The sequence below is a fragment of the Haliotis rubra genome, unplaced genomic scaffold, assembly GCF_003918875.1.
Source record: "Haliotis rubra isolate DU_JTF1 unplaced genomic scaffold, ASM391887v1 Scf242, whole genome shotgun sequence".
In the NCBI taxonomy this organism is placed as follows: Eukaryota; Metazoa; Mollusca; class Gastropoda; order Lepetellida; family Haliotidae; genus Haliotis; species Haliotis rubra.
Window position 1 is genome coordinate 128,638 of NW_025766470.1, and position 20,616 is coordinate 149,253.

Genomic DNA, 20,616 nt, shown 5'->3' on the forward strand with positions numbered 1-20,616 from the left:
GTTTCTCTAGAGTTTGGGTTATTTATAATTTTATAGGTGAATGTATCTTTTAACTGGTCTCCACATATTATAATTCTTTCTCCTAGTAACTGTTCAATATGTTCCTTGGTTGTATTAAAAAAGGTTGGTGTAGTTTGATTCTTAGTACAGATGTTGGGATACGTCACCACAAGTCAGCTAGTCTGCAATTGTGTGTCATTTTGGCAGAGAGGCTTTAACTCGTAATACAGATGTTGGGATACATGCCCACAAGTCAGCTCGTCTGCAATTGTGTGTCATGTTGAAATCAGCTGCAGGTGGTCAGGCTTAGATCAATGCTCGCGCTGTTGATCACTGGGTTGTTTGGTCCAGACTCGATTATTTACAGACCACCGTCATAGTGCTGTTGATATTGTTAAGTGTTGTGTTTAACAACAAACAAAATAGACAAACATATTATGAAGGATATGATTGTCACGTGTTCACGGTAACTGTGTGAGATGGAGATCCAGTGTCATATTACGAGAGGTATTTTCTTCTTATGGTGGCTAATTATTCAAAACCATCAAATAGCTGCAAATGTGCTGATACGGCGTTAAATCATGTTAGCATGTGAACATATAATGGTATCCACATTCAATACCACTGAAGAGCAATATAAAGTCTTCGAATAAAATTACGACATTTCTATCTGGTGAGACAGATTACATCATTCCAACGCCTCTGCTGTGTGTCATCATTCTGGCAGAGAGGCTTTAACTCGTAGTACAGATGTTGGGATACGCCCCCACAAGTCAGCTAGTCTGCAACTGTGTGTCATGTTCACAGAGAGGCTTTAACTCGTAGTACAGATGTTGGGATACGTCCCCACAAGTCAGCAAGACTGCAACTGTGTGTCATGTTGACAGAGAGGCTTTAACTCGTAGTAAAGATATTGGGATACGTCCCCACCAGTCAGCTATACGCCGATGTAAACTGTTGATCGTGATCCGTGCGACGTCTTCTATATACATTTTTGTATTACGCCTACAGGTGGACAATGGACACGACACAGCTGAGACATGTTTGTGTCTGCCAGAAGAAAAAGTAACAATGAACTGTTGCTCATAGTTTTTATTTACCAACAGGAGGGTTTGGTAGCGAGGCGAAAATCTAGAAGAAGAAAGAAATGATTGAAATTAATCATTTGTGTTCAAATTGCGCTCACAAATACCGAATACCTGAGTTTGCATGTTGAAGGGTCAGAAAAATAACGTGTCTTGAGTCGAAAAGATTAGGTACCTATCTTTTGGTATGGGTGCGTCACGTAACGCTGTAACTTCATGTTGGGCGTTATAGTACATTGTGGAACTATTAGCGGCGGTGGGGTAGCCTAATGGTTAAAGCGCCCGCTCGTCACACTGAAGACACGGGTTCGATTCCCCACACGGGTATAACGTATTGAGCCCATTCCTGGTCTCCCCCGCTGTGATAATCCTGGAATATTGCTAAAAGCGGCGTAAAACCATACTCACTCACCCACTCGCTTGTCTCTACTCGTAGCACAGGGTCCGAACAAACAGTGATAACATGTTTTTAAATCTTGTGTTACGGAATTGCATAAACTTAGACTAACTTCAAAATTGCTAACATGAACGTGTTAATTTTCAAGCTTAAACACTGAATTGTATTGTTTGTCATTTTTGTTCAAAAAGGTCAAAATGCGTCCTAGTTCGGAGTGCGATGATGACTTACCTGCTGGTACTTATTGACGAATTCCGCGAGACTGACGACGCCATCACCTGAAAAGATGATGACATGGGTTTGTTTGGGTTGTTAATTTGTAATTCCTTCAAGTTTTGTCACGTTCGGCCACGTTTGTTTTGCGTTTTGTCCCGGTTGTTTCACCCTTGCTGCCCGTTTTGTCCCAGTTCTCACGGCAAGCTTGGTTGTATGGTAGCCGATTCGTCCTGTTCCATCACGAGGCATCCAGGCGTGTGACGGTTTACAGGGCAGGCGAAATACGGCACGTTGCGTCCTCTGGCATTTCCTCTCTGCAGCCGATGATCGCCTTCTTCCTGCAGTTGATGATCGCCTTCTTCCTGACGCAAGGACTAGATGTATGCCCGTAGCAAACTTACAAACGCAAAATAGTCTTCATCTTGGGGGTTTTATGCTGCGCTTATGTCTCAGGATACAATGGCTGCTATTACTTGGGAGGCCTTTTTTATACCGTGGACAGAAAGCTGGCCGGCATCCACGTTTCATCCGTAGCAAGTCTTGACAGAACGCGCAAAATGTGTCAAAACCTTGATCAAAACGTGAGAAACGTGAGGGAACCCATCAGAACGCGACAGGCCGGGAGGAAACGTAATGGCATCCGTAGTGGACGGCGGGCCGAACCGTAGTGCGCCTTTGAGCTTCCGGGACTCAGCAGCCTGTGTTTCCCAACAGCCCATCACGGATACCGTGATAGACCTTGAGAAAACTTAGCAGGACCTAACAGAACTTGAGTTTGGAGGAAAAACGGCCAAAACCCATGGCGCACTACGTTTCGGGGAAACGAGGCTGTCGTGGCCTCCGGGGACATAGTGTAACCCTAGCACAACGCTGATGACCCGGGTTCGATGACCCGGGTTCACTCATGACCGGCTAAATCGTCGATTCTGGATAAGACAATCAAGTGAGTCACATCGTGAATATCCATTTGACCACCCGATCTCGTATCTTTTGACAAGCATGGGTTGATGAAGACGTGGTCATAGTCGAGGTCAAGGTTCATTACCGTCGGTGTCGAACGCGGGGATGACGTTTTCTGGAGGACATCGTCGTGGTAGGCGTCAACAAGCATGGGTTGCTGAAGACGTGGTCATAGTCAAGGTCAAGGTTCATTACCGTCGGTGTCGAACGCGGCGACGACGTTGTTTACTTCGGTCCTCTGGAGGACATCGTCGTGGTCGGCGTCAACAGGCTTGAAAACCGCTTGAGCAATGTATTTTGGTACCTTATTAACACTCATATACTCGGCCAATGTCATCTTGCCATCATCTGAAATTAAAAGACATATTTTAATTTATGATATTCAATAACAAAAGATTATAACTATCTTAAGCTATGTCGTGAGTGTTAAGCAATTTGGTTCTAAATCAAAATGGCCTGGTTTAAAGTCCAGTTTTGTGAAGAACTATACTAATATATTTTCCGGGTAGTCATGGAGGAATTTTGGTGTACGAGTACTAATGAACTGGGTTGCTCGGTAGACATCCGTCTATAGTGCAACCTTTTAATGTGGATCCTGTCCTTCTGGAATATCAACTTTTCTAAAGATTGCTGTGTGGAACATATCACGAGACATAGTATAAATTTACGAGTCGGGAGACCTGATAGGTGTGTCGGCAAGGATATTTTACAGTGAGTGAGTGAGTTTAGTTTTTTAGCAATATTCCAGCAATATCACGGCAGGGGACACCAAGAATGGGCTGCACACATTGTACCCATGTGGGGAATCGAACCCAGGTCTTCGGCGTGACGAGCGAACGCTTTTACCACTAAGCTACCCCACCGCCCCCTTATATTTTACAGTGAAGAGCGGCATTAGTACGCTGTCGCTCGTGAAACCGTATCTTCCCCACGATGTCATTCTAAATCAACGGATACAATAAACCTGTCCATGTATATATTACACAGTCGAACTGTGGTGCTACACTCTCTCTTGGTGACTCATTTCGTCAACACATAAGAACGGTGGGGTAGCCTAGTGGTTAAAGCATTCGCTCGTCACGCCGAAGGCCCGAGTTCGATTCCCCACATTGGTACAATGTGTGAAGCCCTTTTCTGATGTCCCCCGCTGTGATATTGCTGGAATATTACTAAAAGCGGCGTAAAGCTAATCTCACTCCGAGAAACATGTCTCCGAACCCTTCCTTTTGATTCCGTGGCAAATTAGGATTTATATTGATTGCGAGAGTGATAGTATATGTTAGAGAGATTGTCTCGTGTATTGTAAAACTCATGTTTTGAATAATGAGTTGAAAATAATAAATCCTCAAAAGATATTCTGAACAAAACCTACGGTTGAGGTCATAATGGTCAAAAACATTCAGAAATTCTGAAACATCAGCAGTGCCGCTTCCATCACTATCGATTCTGCTGAAGGCTTGCTTGAAAGTTGTCGCCAAGTCCGGCGCAGTTCTAAAAGAAATTAAACAATGAACATCAAAAATAGGATATCGACACCTACATGAACAGTAAACAACACTTGTAAAATACTGACACCTACACCGACAGTAAACATCGCTTTTAGAATACTGACACCTACATGGACAGTAAATAACACTTGTAAAATACTGACACCTACATGAACAGTAAACAACACTTTTAGAAAACTGACACCTACATGGGCAGTAAACAACACTTTTAGAATACTGACACCTACATGAACAGTAAACAACACTTATAGAATACTGACACCTACACCGACAGTAAACATCGCTTTTAGAATACTGACACCTACATGGACAGTAAATAACACTTGTAAAATACTGACACCTACATGAACAGTAAACAACACTTTTAGAATACTGACACCTACATGAACAGTAAACAACACTTTTAGAATACTGACACCTACATGGGCAGTAAACAACACTTTTAGAATACTGACACCTACATGGACAGTAAACAACACTTGTAAAATACTGACACCTACATGAACAGTAAACAACACTTTTACAATACTGAAACCTACATGGGCAGTAAACAACACTTATAGAATACTGACACCTACACCGACAGTAAACATCGCTTTTAGAATACTGACACCTACATGGACAGTAAATAACACTTGTAAAATACTGACACCTACATGAACAGTAAACAACATTTGTAAAATACTGACACCTACATGAACAGTAAACAACACTTGTAAAATACTGACACCTACATGAACAGTAAACAACACTTTTAGAATACTGACACCTACATGGGCAGTAAACAACACTTTTAGAATACTGACACCTACATGAACAGTAAACAACACTTTTAGAATACTGACACCTACACCGACAGTAAAACATCGCTTTTAGAATACTGACACCTACATGGACAGTAAACAACACTTGTAAAATACTGACACCTACATGAACAGTAAACAACACTTTTACAATACTGACACCTACATGCTAAAGTAAACAGCATAATTAGCGTATCGACACCTACATGGGCAGTAAACAACACATTTACACGGACACCCACATGGACAGTAAACAACACTTTTACACTGACACCTGTACAAGCTGCAGCGAACAACAATAACAGATATCGACACAAACAAACAAAAATGGCATATATTTTTATGTGAAACATCGTTTTAAGTCGGCTTGATTTCAGTCATACTACTTTGGAATCCGGCATTTCGAGGGGCATCAATTTATTCATCTGCTTAGGTTATATTGTCGAAATGCCCTATCGGCGTACCATTCTAAATGATACTACAGACAACTATAAAGTAACGAAGACAGATATCACAAATGTTTGCAACATAGTTCAAATCCCAAGGTGGTGTTAAACGTTAATGTTGAAAGAATCACGTAAAATGAACCGGTGGTGTGTCTGTGGAGTTCGATACATCCGGATTTAGTTTATTTAGAATGGTTTAGACTTTGACAATCGACCATAAACGTTGATCTCTATCTTTTCTCTGGCTGACTGGCTGGCTATCGATATATATCACAGAGATCGATCATCGTTAAACGAATATTGATCGATTATCGATAAAATATCGGAGAAGTAATTTTGAACAAAAACGACTAAAACTCTTTAATAAGGCTCGGATTACCAACAAAACCGCAGCCCTGAACATACTTTAGGAGCAGCCCGTGAATATAGACCTAACTTTGGGTATTTTCTGAGTAAATTTAAACATTATCTTATCACAATAGTTTATTTACGATATTATCGATTACAAAATGTTCTCATCGCTAAACGTTAAGAATGATTCCTATGGCCGATATTTCCGATTACCGATCTTTTTAGTCTGCCCAAGCTCCTCACACAGCATGAGGTGAGGTGAGGTGAGGTGAGGTGAAATTGGGTTTAACGTCGTGCTTGAGAATATTTCGCTCATATGACGACGTGCATGCGTGTGTATGTGTATGTGCGGCTGCTTGTACTAGCCCAGACTTAAGCTGGGTTTATAGTGCTAGCCCACTGAGATACCATGCCGCAGTGAGGCATGAATATCCCACTCAGACACATTATACTGACTCCGAGCCGACCAGTCCTTGTTGTACCCATTAATGCCGAGCGCCAGGCAGGAACCAACAAGTACCACATTTTAACGTCTTTTGGTATGACGCGGTCGGGGATCGAACCCGCGACCTTCTGCTCTCCGGGCGGACGCTCTAACCACACCACCACGGCGGCGGTCTTCCTCACACAGCATGAACTTACGATGGGGCGCTTAGTGCACCGTAAGCGAAAGCCAGCACAAGAAGGCAAATCATCCTGGAAATCAATGAAATGGAAAGTAAGTAAAACGAATGTTTCTTTGAAACAATCAAATATATCTATTTTCAAAAGTTTTATATTTTTAACAAAAACAATATTGTGTGCGTTTGAACAGTATTCATGTATGTATGTATGTATGTATGTATGTATGTATGTATGTATGTATGTATGTATGTATGTATGTATGTATGTATGTATGTATGTATGTATGTATGTATGTATGTATGTATGTTAACATATCGGTGCAAATTTGTTACAAGAAATCGAAGCATTTGTTTAGTTTTTATTTAACATTATCCCTTTTGTTGCTCCATATCCACTTATAAAAAACTGTAGACGGCATTTAAAGATTAGAGATAAGATATTAAATGTAAAATGCAAAAAGTATTGTTATCATTCTGCAGCTAAAAGGCAAGAATATTTTGTGACAACTCCAAGTTCAAGATCAATAAACAAAATAAAAACATAACGCATTTCTTATCAAAAGACAATGATCACTTTTGTATTCATAAATTCAAAAACTCTTAAACATTAAAAAAACTGTGACCGTTTCTCTAGATATGATCAAGATGTCAATTTGACTTACCCGATTGACGTCCAAAAGAAGTGGCAACAAGAACAACGAACAACGGGTGCTGTTAGTGACCTATCCTAAACACGACCCTGCCATGTGACCACGATAAGGTGAACCTATCTTAGAAAAGACAAGCTGGCATCTCCCATGACCGAAGTAAGTAAGGGCATTCTTCAAAAAAAAGAAACGCTCGGACGTTTTCAGAAGTTCATTTCGATATATTCTGACAGCAGTCGTCATTAAGACAATTCCTCTGTTTGAATCCCGTTAATCATGTCGTGGTTGTTGTGTATTGAGCACAAACGCATTTACAATGTCTGTGTAAACGTTTGTCATAAAGAATGAAAACGATGCATGAAAAGTGCATGCAGAAAAAGTGGTTCACGTAATGCTCGTGCATGAAACATGAGTAGAGACATCAATTATAAAAGGTCAAACCAAATTCATCATTTCATAACGACATTTACGACGTAAACGAAGATAAAAAATGAATGCTTCTGACTGAAATTGAAATGTCATTGAACGTTTGGAAGCAGGGGAGTCCCAGTCTGCCGTTGCATCGGCATCGATATACCCGCTTCAATTCGACCCAAGAAGTGGAAGACCAAGAGTGACCACTCCTGCTCAGGACCGATTCATCTTGCGTCACCGATTTGCTACAGCAACGGACACTGCGTTCGACAGGTGGACAGATTTGGTGGAAGAGCGTCATGTGGTGGGCAGCCCCGTCCTACACGTATAGATCAGAGCCAGTAGAGGTTTACAGCAATCGTACAGCAAATCGCTACATCGACCAAATCCTGCGACATCACCTGCTCCCACTTTTTAACCGCCAGAGGGAGCTGTTTCAACACGACAACGCTCCACCCCACACAGCTCGTGTAACAGGTGTCTGTCTCGCCAGTGCAAAGGGCAATGTACTTACAAGGCCTTCCAAATCGCCTGATCTGAACCCAATCGAACATCTATGGGACGAACTTGTTCGACGAGTAAACGTCACCATCGTCCTGAGACAATTGCAGAATTGCCAACCCGTTGCAGGAGGAATGGCGAAGAATTCCCCAAGCAAAAATCCGACGACTTCTGCAATCCCTTCCAAGGCGATGTCGAGCAGTGACGGCTGCTGCTGCTGGTGTCATCAGGTACTGACACATGTGCAGTGAGTGAACTGAATGAATGCTGACAATGGCAACAATACATATGTTCATCCGTGTGTCGAATGTTCTTCATCTATGTTTAAGTTTAATCGACTTATATAGACTTAAATGCACTTTATACATTTCCTTATTTTTGGCCTGTGCGTTTCCTTTTCTTTCTCTTTTTTTTATATATGTGATCCATTTCATTGTATCTGAGGAATATACTACAAGTTATACAGTTTTCCCAGATATTATTGAGAACATCTTTGCTTCCTAATACAGATAATAGAATTTTAAAATAGGTGTTACGTTATGTAGTAAGATACTCAATATGGGAGGCAACTCTTGTAGGCCTAAGAATGAACCTTACTACATCAAGAGTTAGCTCCCCTAGTGTAGCAGACGGCTTCCTTTGTTGACATGGTAGAATTGACAGCAGAAGAGAAAAGAAAGCTGGTTCTAGATGATTTTGAAAGGGGTGTGACTAATGCAAAAGACTTAGCTTGTAGACATCCCATCTTGTGCCCCAGGAGTTGAGCACAAGACAGGGACAGGAGGCCAAGGAAGTTCAGTACTACGGATCGCCGGCGACTTGGTCAAATTGTGATAGGGGAAAATTGAAATGCGTTGAGGATATCAGAAATGAGATTAAGAAAGGAAGTTCTCAGGTATGTAATGAAACCCTAAGACGAGAATTACAAAGACTTAACTGGGTGAAAAAGCGCGAAGTTTCCTCACCATTGATGAAAGATGCACAAAAAGAAAGACGTATAAACTGGTGTAGGGCTCACGAAAATTAAGATTGGGATAATGTTTTCTTTTCTGATGAAAGTCCTGTCTGATTTTGTCCGAACTGTGTGAAAATTTGGACATCTACCAACGCCCGAAACATAGCCCGAAATTTCACATGTGGGGTGGGATACCATCACGTGGAGTGACGCCGTTGTGTATTGTCATCGGAAATTTGACGAAGGAACGATATGTTGACATCTTAAATGGTCACCTCCTTCCAACGGCACGAACACTGTATGACGATAACTGGATTTTCCAGCATCATAACAACCCAAAACACACTGCGGGCTACACAAAGCAGTGGTTGTCGGACGAAAATGTTCAAGTTTTCGACTGGCCCAACTACAGCCCAGATCTTAACCCTATTGTGAATGTATGGGGACTAATGAAGGACAGAATAAACTTTGATCGGTAGTGTACCTAGGGGCATTCAGTCGTGTATTGCAGGGCAAAGAGGTCTGACAAAGTACTGAAAAGACACTTAGATTGTAAGAGAATCATATCTCAACATATTAATGTAAGTAAAACTTCTATAGTTTTTACACACGTATTAGATATTTGCCGAAACAACTTTCTCAATAATTTCTGGGAATACTATATAATTACCTTGAACAGAGTGCGAATATTATCGCCGTATTGCTTTAATGATACATATAGATCTTAATTTAATAATTAAAATTGGTTCAAATGTTTGATATGCCTTCTTCTCTGTATCTGAAGAAATGTTATCAATTCCAATAACCGACGAGCAAAACTCGTAGTACAGATGTTGGGATACGTCTCCACAAGGCCAGCCAGGCTGCAACTGTGTGTCATCATTCTGGCAGAGAGGCTTTAACTCGTGGTATAGATGTTGTCATCATTTTTAATGGGGAATACAGATGTTGGATACGTCCCAGCAAGGTACCCCAATGACTAGCCAGTCTGGCAGTGTGGTTGTGAAGTTGGGAATACAGATATTTGGGGCAAGGCAGCCAGGCCTGCAGTCTGTGTGTCATCATATTGGCAGTGTGGTTGTAATGGGGAATACAGATGTTGGGATACGTCCCAGCAAGGCCAGCCAGTCTGCAACTGTGTGTCATCATATTGGCAGTGTGGTTGTAATGGGGAATACAGATGTTGGGATACGTCCCAGCAAGGCCAGCCAGTCTGCAACTGTGTGTCATCATATTGGCAGTGTGGTTGTAATGGGGAATACAGATGTTGGGATACGTCCCAGCAAGGCCAGCCAGTCTGCAACTGTGTGTCATCATATTGGCAGTGTGGTTGTAATGGGGAATACAGATGTTGGGATACGTCCCAGCAAGGCCAGCCAGTCTGCAACTGTGTGTCATCATATTGGTGGCAGTGTGGTTGTAATGGGGAATACAGATGTTGGGATACGTCCCAGCAAGGCCAGCCAGTCTGCAACTGTGTGTCATCATATTGGCAGTGTGGTTGTAATGGGGAATACAGATGTTGGGATACGTCCCAGCAAGGCCAGCCAGTCTGCAACTGTGTGTCATCATATTGGCAGTGTGGTTGTAATGGGGAATACAGATGTTGGGATACGTCCCAAGCAAGGCCAGCCAGTCTGCAACTGTGTCATCAACTGTGTGTCATCATATTGGCAGTGTGGTTGTAATGTGGGAATACAGATGTTGGGATACGTCCCAGCAAGGCCAGCCAGTCTGCAACTGTGTGTCATCATATTGGCAGTGTGGTTGTAATGGGGAATACAGATGTTGGGATACGTCCCAGCAAGGCCAGCCAGTCTGCAACTGTGTGTCATCATATTGGCAGTGTGGTTGTAATGGGGAATACAGATGTTGGGATACGTCCCAGCAAGGCCAGCCAGTCTGCAACTGTGTGTCATCATATTGGCAGTGTGGTTGTAATGGGGAATACAGATGTTGGGATACGTCCCAGCAAGGCCAGCCAGTCTGCAACTGTGTGTCATCATATTGGCAGTGTGGTTGTAATGGGGAATACAGATGTTGGGATACGTCCCAGCAAGGCCAGCCAGTCTGCAACTGTGTGTCATCATATTGGCAGTGTGGTTGTAATGGGGAATACAGATGTTGGGATACGTCCCAGCAAGGCCAGCCAGTCTGCAACTGTGTGTCATCATATTGGCAGTGTGGTTGTAATGGGGAATACAGATGTTGGGATACGTCCAGAGCAAGGCCAGCCAGTCTGCAACTGTGTGTCATCATATTGGCAGTGTGGTTGTAATGGGGAATACAGATGTTGGGATACGTCCCAGCAAGGCCAGCCAGTCTGCAACTGTGTGTCATCATATTGGCAGTGTGGTTGTAATGGGGAATACAGATGTTGGGATACGTCCCAGCAAGGCCAGCCAGTCTGCAACTGTGTGTCATCATATTGGCAGTGTGGTTGTAATGGGGAATACAGATGTTGGGATACGTCCCAGCAAGGCCAGCCAGTCTGCAACTGTGTGTCATCATATTGGCAGTGTGGTTGTAATGGGGAATACAGATGTTGGGATACGTCCCAGCAAGGCCAGCCAGTCTGCAACTGTGTGTCATCATATTGGCAGTGTGGTTGTAATGGGGAATACAGATGTTGGGATACGTCCCAGCAAGGCCAGCCAGTCTGCAACTGTGTGTCATCATATTGGCAGTGTGGTTGTAATGGGGAATACAGATGTTGGGATACGTCCCAGCAAGGCCAGCCAGTCTGCAACTGTGTGTCATCATATTGGCTTGGACAGATGTGGTTGTAATGCAACTGGGAATACAGATGTAATGGGATACGTCCCAGCAAGGCCAGCCAGTCTGCAACTGTGTGTCATCATATTGGCAGTGTGGTTGTAATGGGGAATACAGATGTTGGGATACGTCCCAGCAAGGCCAGCCAGTCTGCAACTGTGTGTCATCATATTTATCTGCAAAACAAAACTAAAGTTTGTAAATAGGAGTGGAACTTATACAATACGACTGAATTATTGTTGAACAAATCATTCAAAAGAGAAGCATCTGATATTTTTAACAATTATAATTTACCGTCATCCTCTAGACTCCTCCACAGGGTTTTAGTTCTTGCTTCTGTTCTGATGCCGATTGATTGTATTGAACTGTTTTTAAGGCAAGAATTTATGGATGCCAATTTCTTTATTTTGATGTGAACCGATTTTGCAAGTCTTGGGTTCTGAATATGCTGGTCTGGGGTATTACATTTTGCTGACACTCTTACCTTACTGTTTTGGCAGACTTTGTTTAATCGCGTCGAGTTTCTGAAACACCAAAACATTTAGTACTTCAAAATGTACACCTAAACCTATAGAAGATGACTGGCGGGAAGTATCAGTTTCCAAGTCGTATATTTTCCATAGTGATGGCTGGATACATGCGGACGTCGAACGGCCCTCCCTAATACAATGGGGTGTACCCGATCTTGGCTGCTCCGTGTGTTAGTCTGGACTGTGAGTGAGTGAGTGAGTTTAGTTTTACGCCGCACTCAGAAATTGGCGTCTGGACTGTGTCGTTTAGTCAAAACGTCATCGTTTCCTCTACGGCTAGTGTTTGCCCGAGGCAGGGCGCCCTGCCTTTTTCATTTGATGCCTTCTCTTTATTACAATAATTGATGTTAACACTTGGTGGTTTTTAGTTTCTATTTCATGTTGAAGTTTAGTGAAATAACTGTGCTCTTTGAGTCTTTAAGAATCATATGCATGGATAACTTAACATAATACTTGGAAATCTGCTCCTTTTGAAATAATGTCGCCCAGCCCTTTTTCTATCCTGGGGGTGACACTAACGGCAGTCGATTTTGTATATTCTATGCTATTTTATTTGTTATAAATGTATGCATGAAACATCTCTTCACTATGAGGTGGTGTAGTCGAAAATGATATTTTATCTGTCCGAGTGTAAACAATGATGTTTCCTTGTCCTTATCCAAACTGTGTTGTTTGATCTGCACTGGTGCAAACCATGATGTTACATGTGCGCCAGTCCAAGACATGATGTTTCATAAGTAATGTCACATCAGAGTTTGTCAAACGTATTGAGTTTAATCTGCTCTTCTTGACACCATGCTTTTGTGAGTGTTGGTATAAACTGTGCTATTATTCCGTGTTAACGGATTTGCTGTTTCTGAGAAATACGTACTCCTGTCTACACTACGTATAGAGTACGTGAATCATCTTTCAATGTTTCAGATTTACTCACGATTGTCATCCAGGCGACAAACTCACTGCGGGTGATTTCACCATTTCCTGAAGAAAATGCAGAATATAGCACTTGATGTTGTAATATAAGAGTAATATTTTCAGCATTTAATTACCATGGGAATGGCATTGCCAGTGGTTGATAGCATGAGCAAACATATAAGCTTCGTAACAGCCTGGTAATGAAATAATTAATTCGACACACAGGGGACCGCACCAGTCAGTAGGGACAGTGAGTGAGTGAGTGAGTGAGTATGATTTTTCGCCGCTTTTAGCAATATTCCAGCAATATCACGGCGGGGAACACCAGATATGGGCCAGTAGGGACAGAGTGGCTGTCGAGTGAGTGAGTCAGTGGGTGAGTGAGTTTACTTTTACGCCGCACTCAACAATATTCCAGCTATATGGCTGCGGTCTGTAAATAATCGAGTCTGGAGCAGACAATCCAGTGATCAACAGCATGAACATCGATCTACGCAATTGGAATACAGTGACATGTGTCAACCAAGTCAGCGAGCCTGACCACCCGATCCCGTTAGTCGCATGGGTTGCTGAAGATCAATTCTAACCCGGATCTTCACGGGCTGTGGCTGTCGAAGTCACAACAATATGATGACTACGCTCGTAGATAATGGAGTAAGTTCATGTCCTTTTGTCTTGTCACTCCATTGCATTAAAACATGCTTTAGGATTAAGTAAATATGTTCCGTGTATCAGCGTACTGTTTGATTTAAATAGTGAGGATGTTCCCAGTGCATCAAAGACGCAGCACCCAGCGTTTGCATCCAGGACGGTTGAAGTCTTGAATGTCTGAGATAGAATTGGTCTAAAGCAACCCATTGTTTGTGTTGAAGGCGACTAACGGGACTGGGTGGTAAAGTTCACTGACAATATGTCAATCACACGATGTCGTCACACAGCTGTAAGATTGCCGCGTGCGGCGTTAAACAAAGCGCTAAGCACCAAGTAAGTGAGTGAGTTTAGCTTTACGCCGCTTTTAGCAATATTCCAGCAATATCACGGCGGGGGACACCAGAAATGGGCTTCACACATTGTACCAATGTGGGGAATCGAACCCGGGTCTTCGGCGTGACGAGCCAACGCTTTACCCACTAGGCTACCCAACCGCCCGCTAAGCACGAAGGCAGGTCACACAATGTCTGTAAAAAGGAGGGCATCATACCGTTTGTATCGAAGAGATTGTAAACACTGTTCATGTTTGCAAGCCACAGGACATTCTCATTGAGAGTATCAAACTCCTGGAATAGACCGACAGTCTCGGGGCAGATCTCGGGGGTGTGGTGACACACTCCAAAGTAGAACTCCTTCTCGGTCAGACGGTCGTCATCTGGAATGATATTCATAATGACATTTCCACTGGAACGACATATCTGTAACGACAGACACTGTAACGATTATGCAACCTGTAACGACATACATACTGTAACGATACATCAAACTATATAGGGAGAGAGAATGAGAGAGACAAGGATAAGGAAGAGAGAGATAGACAAAAAGAAAAAGAGAGATATAGACAGAGAAAGCGAGAGATTGTAGAGTGTAGTTATGGAGGTCGGTGAAGAGAATGTGTCAGATAGATGGGAAACTGGTATAGAGAGGGGTCAAACTACAGAGGAGTCGGTTACTAGAGGGTTCCGTATTTCAAACCGGTTGATGGAAAAAGTGTGCTTGATTTCTAATCGATGGATGCCTATAGATACGTCAGTTAACAGGGAGGTCAATATAAAGGTGAGGTGAGGTGAAATTGGGTTTAACGTCGTGCTTGAGAATATTTCGCTCATATGACGACGTGCATGAGCGTGTATGTGTATGTGCGGCTGCTTGTACTAGCCCAGACTTAAGCTGGTTTTATAGTGCTAGCCCACTGAGATACCATACCGCAGTGAAGCATGAATACCCCACTCAGACACATTATACTGACTCCGAGCCGACCAGTCCTTGTTGTACCCATTAATGCCGAACGCCAGACAGGGACCAACAAGTACCATATTTTAACGTCTTTTGGTATGACGCGGTCGGGGGTCGAACCCGCGACCTTCCGCTCTCCGGGCGGACGCTCTAATATAAAAAGAGTGACGGAATACAAAGAGGAAACTGCACACAGAGGGTATCAGATTACAGGGAGGCCGGTACAGAGAGAAGGGCGGATATTACAACGGGGAAGACTTAAACAGTGTGCTGAATTCCATGGAGTCCAGTATAAAGAGAATGACGGATTGCAGGGAGAAAAGTTTACAGAGAGTGGAGGATTACAGGAAGGCCGGTACAGACAGGAGGGTGGATATTACAACGTGGAAGGCGTAAAAAGAGCGCTAGATTCCAAGGAGTCCAATATAAAGAGAATGATGAATTACAAGGAGGAAAGTTTACAGAGGGTATTGGATTACAGGGAGGTCGGTACAGAGAGAAGGGCGGATATTACAACGGGGGAAGGCGTAAAAAGAGTGTCAGATTCCAAGGAGTCTAGTATAAAGAGAATGACTGATTGGAGGAGGTAACGTTTACAGAGAATGTTGGATTACAGAGAGGAAAGTGTAGAAAGAAATAATCTACAATGTTACCATTAGCGTCATACTGATGGAAGGCCCCGAGCAGTTCTTGGCTGGAGACATCCCCGCTCCTGTCAGTGTCTAGAAGCTTGAACAGGTGCTCGGCTACAGCCTGGGTGGTTTTGTGATGATCATGTTGACTGAAACAAGCATCGTCCTCCTCATCAACAATATCACAACATTGGGATGATTTGACGTCCACGATGGCGTCCCGAATCAGGGGCCCGTTCCTCAAAGGGGCCCGTTCCTCAAAGCGATCGTAGCGCTACGACAGTCGTAAGTCTATGTTAAAGTATGGGAGTTACGACAGTCGTATCGCTACGATCGCTTTGAGGAACGGGGCCCAGATTTCACTTCAGTTACCATTAATTAATAACATCCAGTCTTCACTTCAGTCGACGTTTAAAGGGGCCATTTCTGACACCGTTTTAAAAACATACCGCGGAGAGAAATAATATTTTAAAAATCAATGTTGCCATCTCTATCCTGCCTATATATACATTAGTGAGTGAGTATTGTTTTAAGCTGCTTTTCGGAATATTACAAGGCGGAGGAAACAAGGAACCAACCAACCACAGGGCAAACCCAGCGCCACTGATCTGGACATGTTTAGTCAGGGTTGAAATGTGTCACTTTCGATGCATCATATTTTTTAGCATTAATGTCACAACCATCAAAGAAAATACCTTATTTAGAAACATGCCAAAAAAAAAGAATTATCACACTAGATAGCAAGTACAATTTCAGCGGAAAATACAACAAAATCTATATTTGCAGTTTCTAACAAAGCACTAGTAATATTAACTTGTCTCTTGACAGTATGCGATCGACAGTTTGCCCCGTTTCAAAGGAAAGGTTAAAAAAATGGGGATTTGAAAAAAATCTATATGAAATGACTCGAAATTGCAGCTGACATTCATTAGTCAGCACGAAAATCCAATGTCTACGGTGAATTTGGAAGAGAATCATTGTAGTGTAAGATGTATAATTTATCATATCTTGGCATAACATTGCAACCCAAAAGGAAATCCCCAAATAAACAAACAGTATCATGTATCACTCTTAATGGATCCCATATTGCTGGTAAACTCCGTGGATTTGTTTTGTAGGAAAGAAATCCGACCGATTATCGACTTAATTATGTTTATATGTTCCATGCAAAGGATGCCTCCATGGTAGAAGTAATAAATGAATAAATCAAATAAATACTACAAGGAATCTGTTTTACCTAATTCTCAGTTTAACTATTTACCCTATTGAGAGATGACAGAAGTTATAGGCTGCAATAAGCAGTGACTAACCAAAGTATTTGTATTGGAACATGTTTGGGAAATTCTAAAGTTTATAAATATTCCGTATCAAATGCCAAAATAATAAGGCTTCTCGCTAATAATGAACAAATATTAAAATTCACGATCGCGCCTGGAGACACCCGTGTTCTGATATGTGAAGGTGGTATTAAGTATTCGATGCCCGTAAATTTCAATTCAAACCGGTGATTTGTCCCGTTCATGTTTTACCATATGGTGACATCTTAGATATAGAAAAACAAGGCTCTATCACCAAGTTCACTAGGTTAAACTAAAAATTTCTACTAGGAAGCATTCAACACTAACACGACAAAACAATATGCTTTTTGCTCATTAAAAATATTGTTTGAGTTTTAAGCTTAGTATTAAATGTACTACCAACCTCAAAGCCAAGGATACAAGACAGGAAAAAACGACTAGGAATTTCATCGTTCACTGTGGAGAGATTCGAAAAGAATGAAGAATGACCCGAATGTGTCGTTACATATATATAGGTAATATCTGTGGTATTTTATCAGGATTATGGATTTCCTGAACTAAATCCGCACCAATCCGGAAGCTATTGAAGTCACGAGAAAGTAAAATATATAGATTTCTTCCGATGAGAATACCTTTAAAACCATGTTATTTTTAAATATTGGTACTTTTTTTTATTAGAGACATATGGTTACAAACCTTCTAGAAGGCTTTATCGTAAGACGAGTTATCTGTCACGCGATCTTACAACTGACTTTTCACAGCTGATTATAGCTGGTCAGGTGAACCAGGCATTACCTAACCGCACTCTGTGAACTATTTCCACGTTGACGTGCATCGCTTTCAGCATTCTTTCAAATGGCGGTGGGGCAGACTAATGGTTAAAGCGTCCCCTCGTCACACTGAAGACCTGGGTTCGATTCCCCACATGGGTACAATATGTGAAGCCTATTTCTGGTGTCCCCCGCCGTGATATTGCTAAAAGCGACATAAAACTACTCATTCACTCACTCACCCATTCCTTCAATGGATTAAACGTTCTTAACTACAAGGATCCGATAATCCTTGGTACGAATCCCAAATGACCCCTGTCCAATCAACTATTCTTTAAAGTGGTAAAAGGCTTTGGTGGGCGTCAGCTTGAGCATTTATTATCAGGTCCCTGGTTAAGCGAACCACAGTTCGAAGCACGGAGTTACCTTCCTTTACCGTGTCAGGATCCGCTTGTCGTGGACTAAAACCCTCAGTGATGAAAGCCCTAATTATTAATCACTTGAGTGAAATCCACGAGCGAAATAAAGATGTCGCGACGTGAAATTACCGAAATAACCTGACCAGCAAAAGAATGTATTTTTGTTGTTTATATAGATTTTCAGCCCAGTAGATACTATTTTTAAGTTTTCAATTATTTGGTCAAACTAAGTTTATACTTTCTTTTGCACGGTATTTTACGTTAATCGCCGTTAACCCATTTACGTCATGACGTATGAAGGTCATGTAGCCAAGTTGGTAGAGAGTCCATATCACCTCCATGCCGGTCGTGGTTCGATTCCAATCAAGGAAACTTTCGAGTTTCATCATAGTAAAAACTCATGAAATAGAGAACCGGGTGGTTACAATGTGCGAACTCGCATATAGAAAGACTGCTCATTTGTTTCTCTGTTGCGCACCCCGATTTGCGCTACAGTTTGCCTGTGGTCCAACGTCTCGGATCTTCGTTCATGATGTCGCTCAGTAGTTTCTCTGGCCAAGACTCGATAATTTACATGCTGCCGTGATACAGTTGGAATGTTACTTATGTATTCTATAGAGGATATTATATGAGTGCCCATGTTATACTATGTTTACGACACGAGCGCCTAAACGAGAGCGAGAGATATAGCGATATTTAGGCACGAGTGTCGTAAACATAGTATGATATTGGCACGAATATAATATTCTGTTTATTACCGAAGTCGTCAAACTGAGGAAAATAAACCCAAATCTACTTTCAAACATAGGCTGGCTACCCGCCGTCGCCTTATGTAGAACGCAACGTCACAGAAGAAACGTGACGTCATAGCATTGTTCATGACGTCACCTCACCATGACAAAGTGATATTTTGCACTAGGGCATCGTATGAAAAATATGAACCCCGATATTTTCGCCCTCGTAGGTAATAAATAGCGAAATGAACAAGAAACGCGGTATGAATGTAACCGTTTGCAGCAATATGTTAAATGCTTTTTCTAGCGGTGCTACCTACAAACCTTGTAGTCGGTCTAAAATGTCCCCGTTTTGCTGGAATATTGCTAAAAGCGACGTACTAAATGTCACTCACTCACTAAAATGTCCACTGGTCAGTTTGTGTCAAGCCCTAGCGGCCAGTACAGCAAACGCCATTAGTTTAAATATCCACAGGTAAATTTCTCAGAAGCCGACCAACAGATTAGTACCAAAAGCGTCTGGTCAGTCGACAGTCGATTTAAAGGTCACATGCAAGGCAAAACACAACTTTGCAGATTCTGATACCCTTCGGTATGGACTTACAGTAACAAATTATCAAAACTGCAAATTCAACTTAATATAAAGTTGAAAAATAACGCGATGAAAAAAACCCCGCGAAATCGTAGTTCAAACGATTCACTAATTTCACCCCAGCGCTTGGGTGAAAAGTGGTTTCAACAGCTGTGCTGCGCTGCGCCCATAGCGCATGCGCAGTGATTAGGTTCGCGCGGTATGAACCGGGAAGGCGACTCGTAAAAACACAGCAAGTGATGCGTGCAAAGATTATCATTGTGGTCGAAGTTGGAGAACAAAAGATGTTTCTTGTGCTTACAAGCATCTTTGGTCTGCAGTAATAAAAATACACTGGTCCCATACTTGGTTGCAGATTTGCAAGCCAGGCTTTCAAGAAAGTGTAGCATTAGAAATACTAGTTTCATTGTTAAAAATTGCTCAGCTTGAAAACCGGAATGCTATACATGTCTGTGGAAACATAGAAAAATATGTTGATTTTGATAAGCAGTCTCTGTCACAGACAAAACTCAATGTCTGTTTTATTGACACCATGTGTCTGTCTGCCTGCCTATCTGCGAATGACAATATGCAATACACAACTTCAATCATTGACCACATGCAATTTGACCTTAACAAAACCTATCAGGCCATACATCATAAACAAAATACATTGATTTATGGCTCGTGCACCTGAGTTCTGTCTCTGTCACATTATGTAATTACACTTTGCACAGACAGGCAGGTGTGATCACCATCTCAGTATGTGTTGATCGGATCGAACGCAAATGCAGAGAGCATGTATTTACAAAACCCAACATCTCTACACACATTCTTTATGGATAACAACTTTTATTGTATATGATGTGACGTTTCGGTATGGATTCTTATACCGTTGTCAAGCAAGAGTGACAACGGTATAAGAATCCAAACCGAAACGTCGCATCATATACAATAAAAGAAGTTGTTATCCGTAAAGAATCTTACTTTCTTATTAATCACAATACTTCTAGAATGCCAATCAAACATAGTATCTCTATATACACACACACAATGAGCTCTCAGGGTTTCGGCAAATGAACCAGCCAATGAGAGACTTCGTTACACTTGAGTGCACGCCCA

The 20,616-nt window shown here is 42.1% G+C and overlaps 2 protein-coding genes across 2 annotated transcripts; both read right to left on the reverse strand.

Moving 5' to 3' along the window:
- Positions 1–1,079: 1,079 nt before the first annotated feature.
- Positions 1,080–7,162, reverse strand: LOC124278819 (calmodulin-2/4-like). Its single transcript, XM_046714590.1, has 6 exons — positions 7,052–7,162; positions 6,409–6,462; positions 4,031–4,149; positions 2,854–3,006; positions 1,714–1,760; positions 1,080–1,131 (listed from the first exon to the last, which is right to left on the reverse strand). The coding sequence occupies exons 2-6, from the start codon at positions 6,459–6,461 to the stop codon at positions 1,093–1,095; spliced, it is 411 nt and encodes a 136-aa protein (XP_046570546.1). The 5' UTR covers position 6,462; positions 7,052–7,162; the 3' UTR covers positions 1,080–1,092.
- Positions 7,163–12,166: 5,004 nt separating this feature from the next.
- Positions 12,167–17,535, reverse strand: LOC124278821. The gene is made up of 5 exons (XM_046714591.1): positions 17,404–17,535; positions 15,724–15,851; positions 14,325–14,489; positions 13,143–13,189; positions 12,167–12,205 (listed from the first exon to the last, which is right to left on the reverse strand). Exons 1-5 carry the CDS (start codon positions 17,448–17,450, stop codon positions 12,167–12,169), a joined length of 426 nt encoding a protein of 141 aa, XP_046570547.1. The 5' UTR covers positions 17,451–17,535.
- Positions 17,536–20,616: the final 3,081 nt, after the last annotated feature.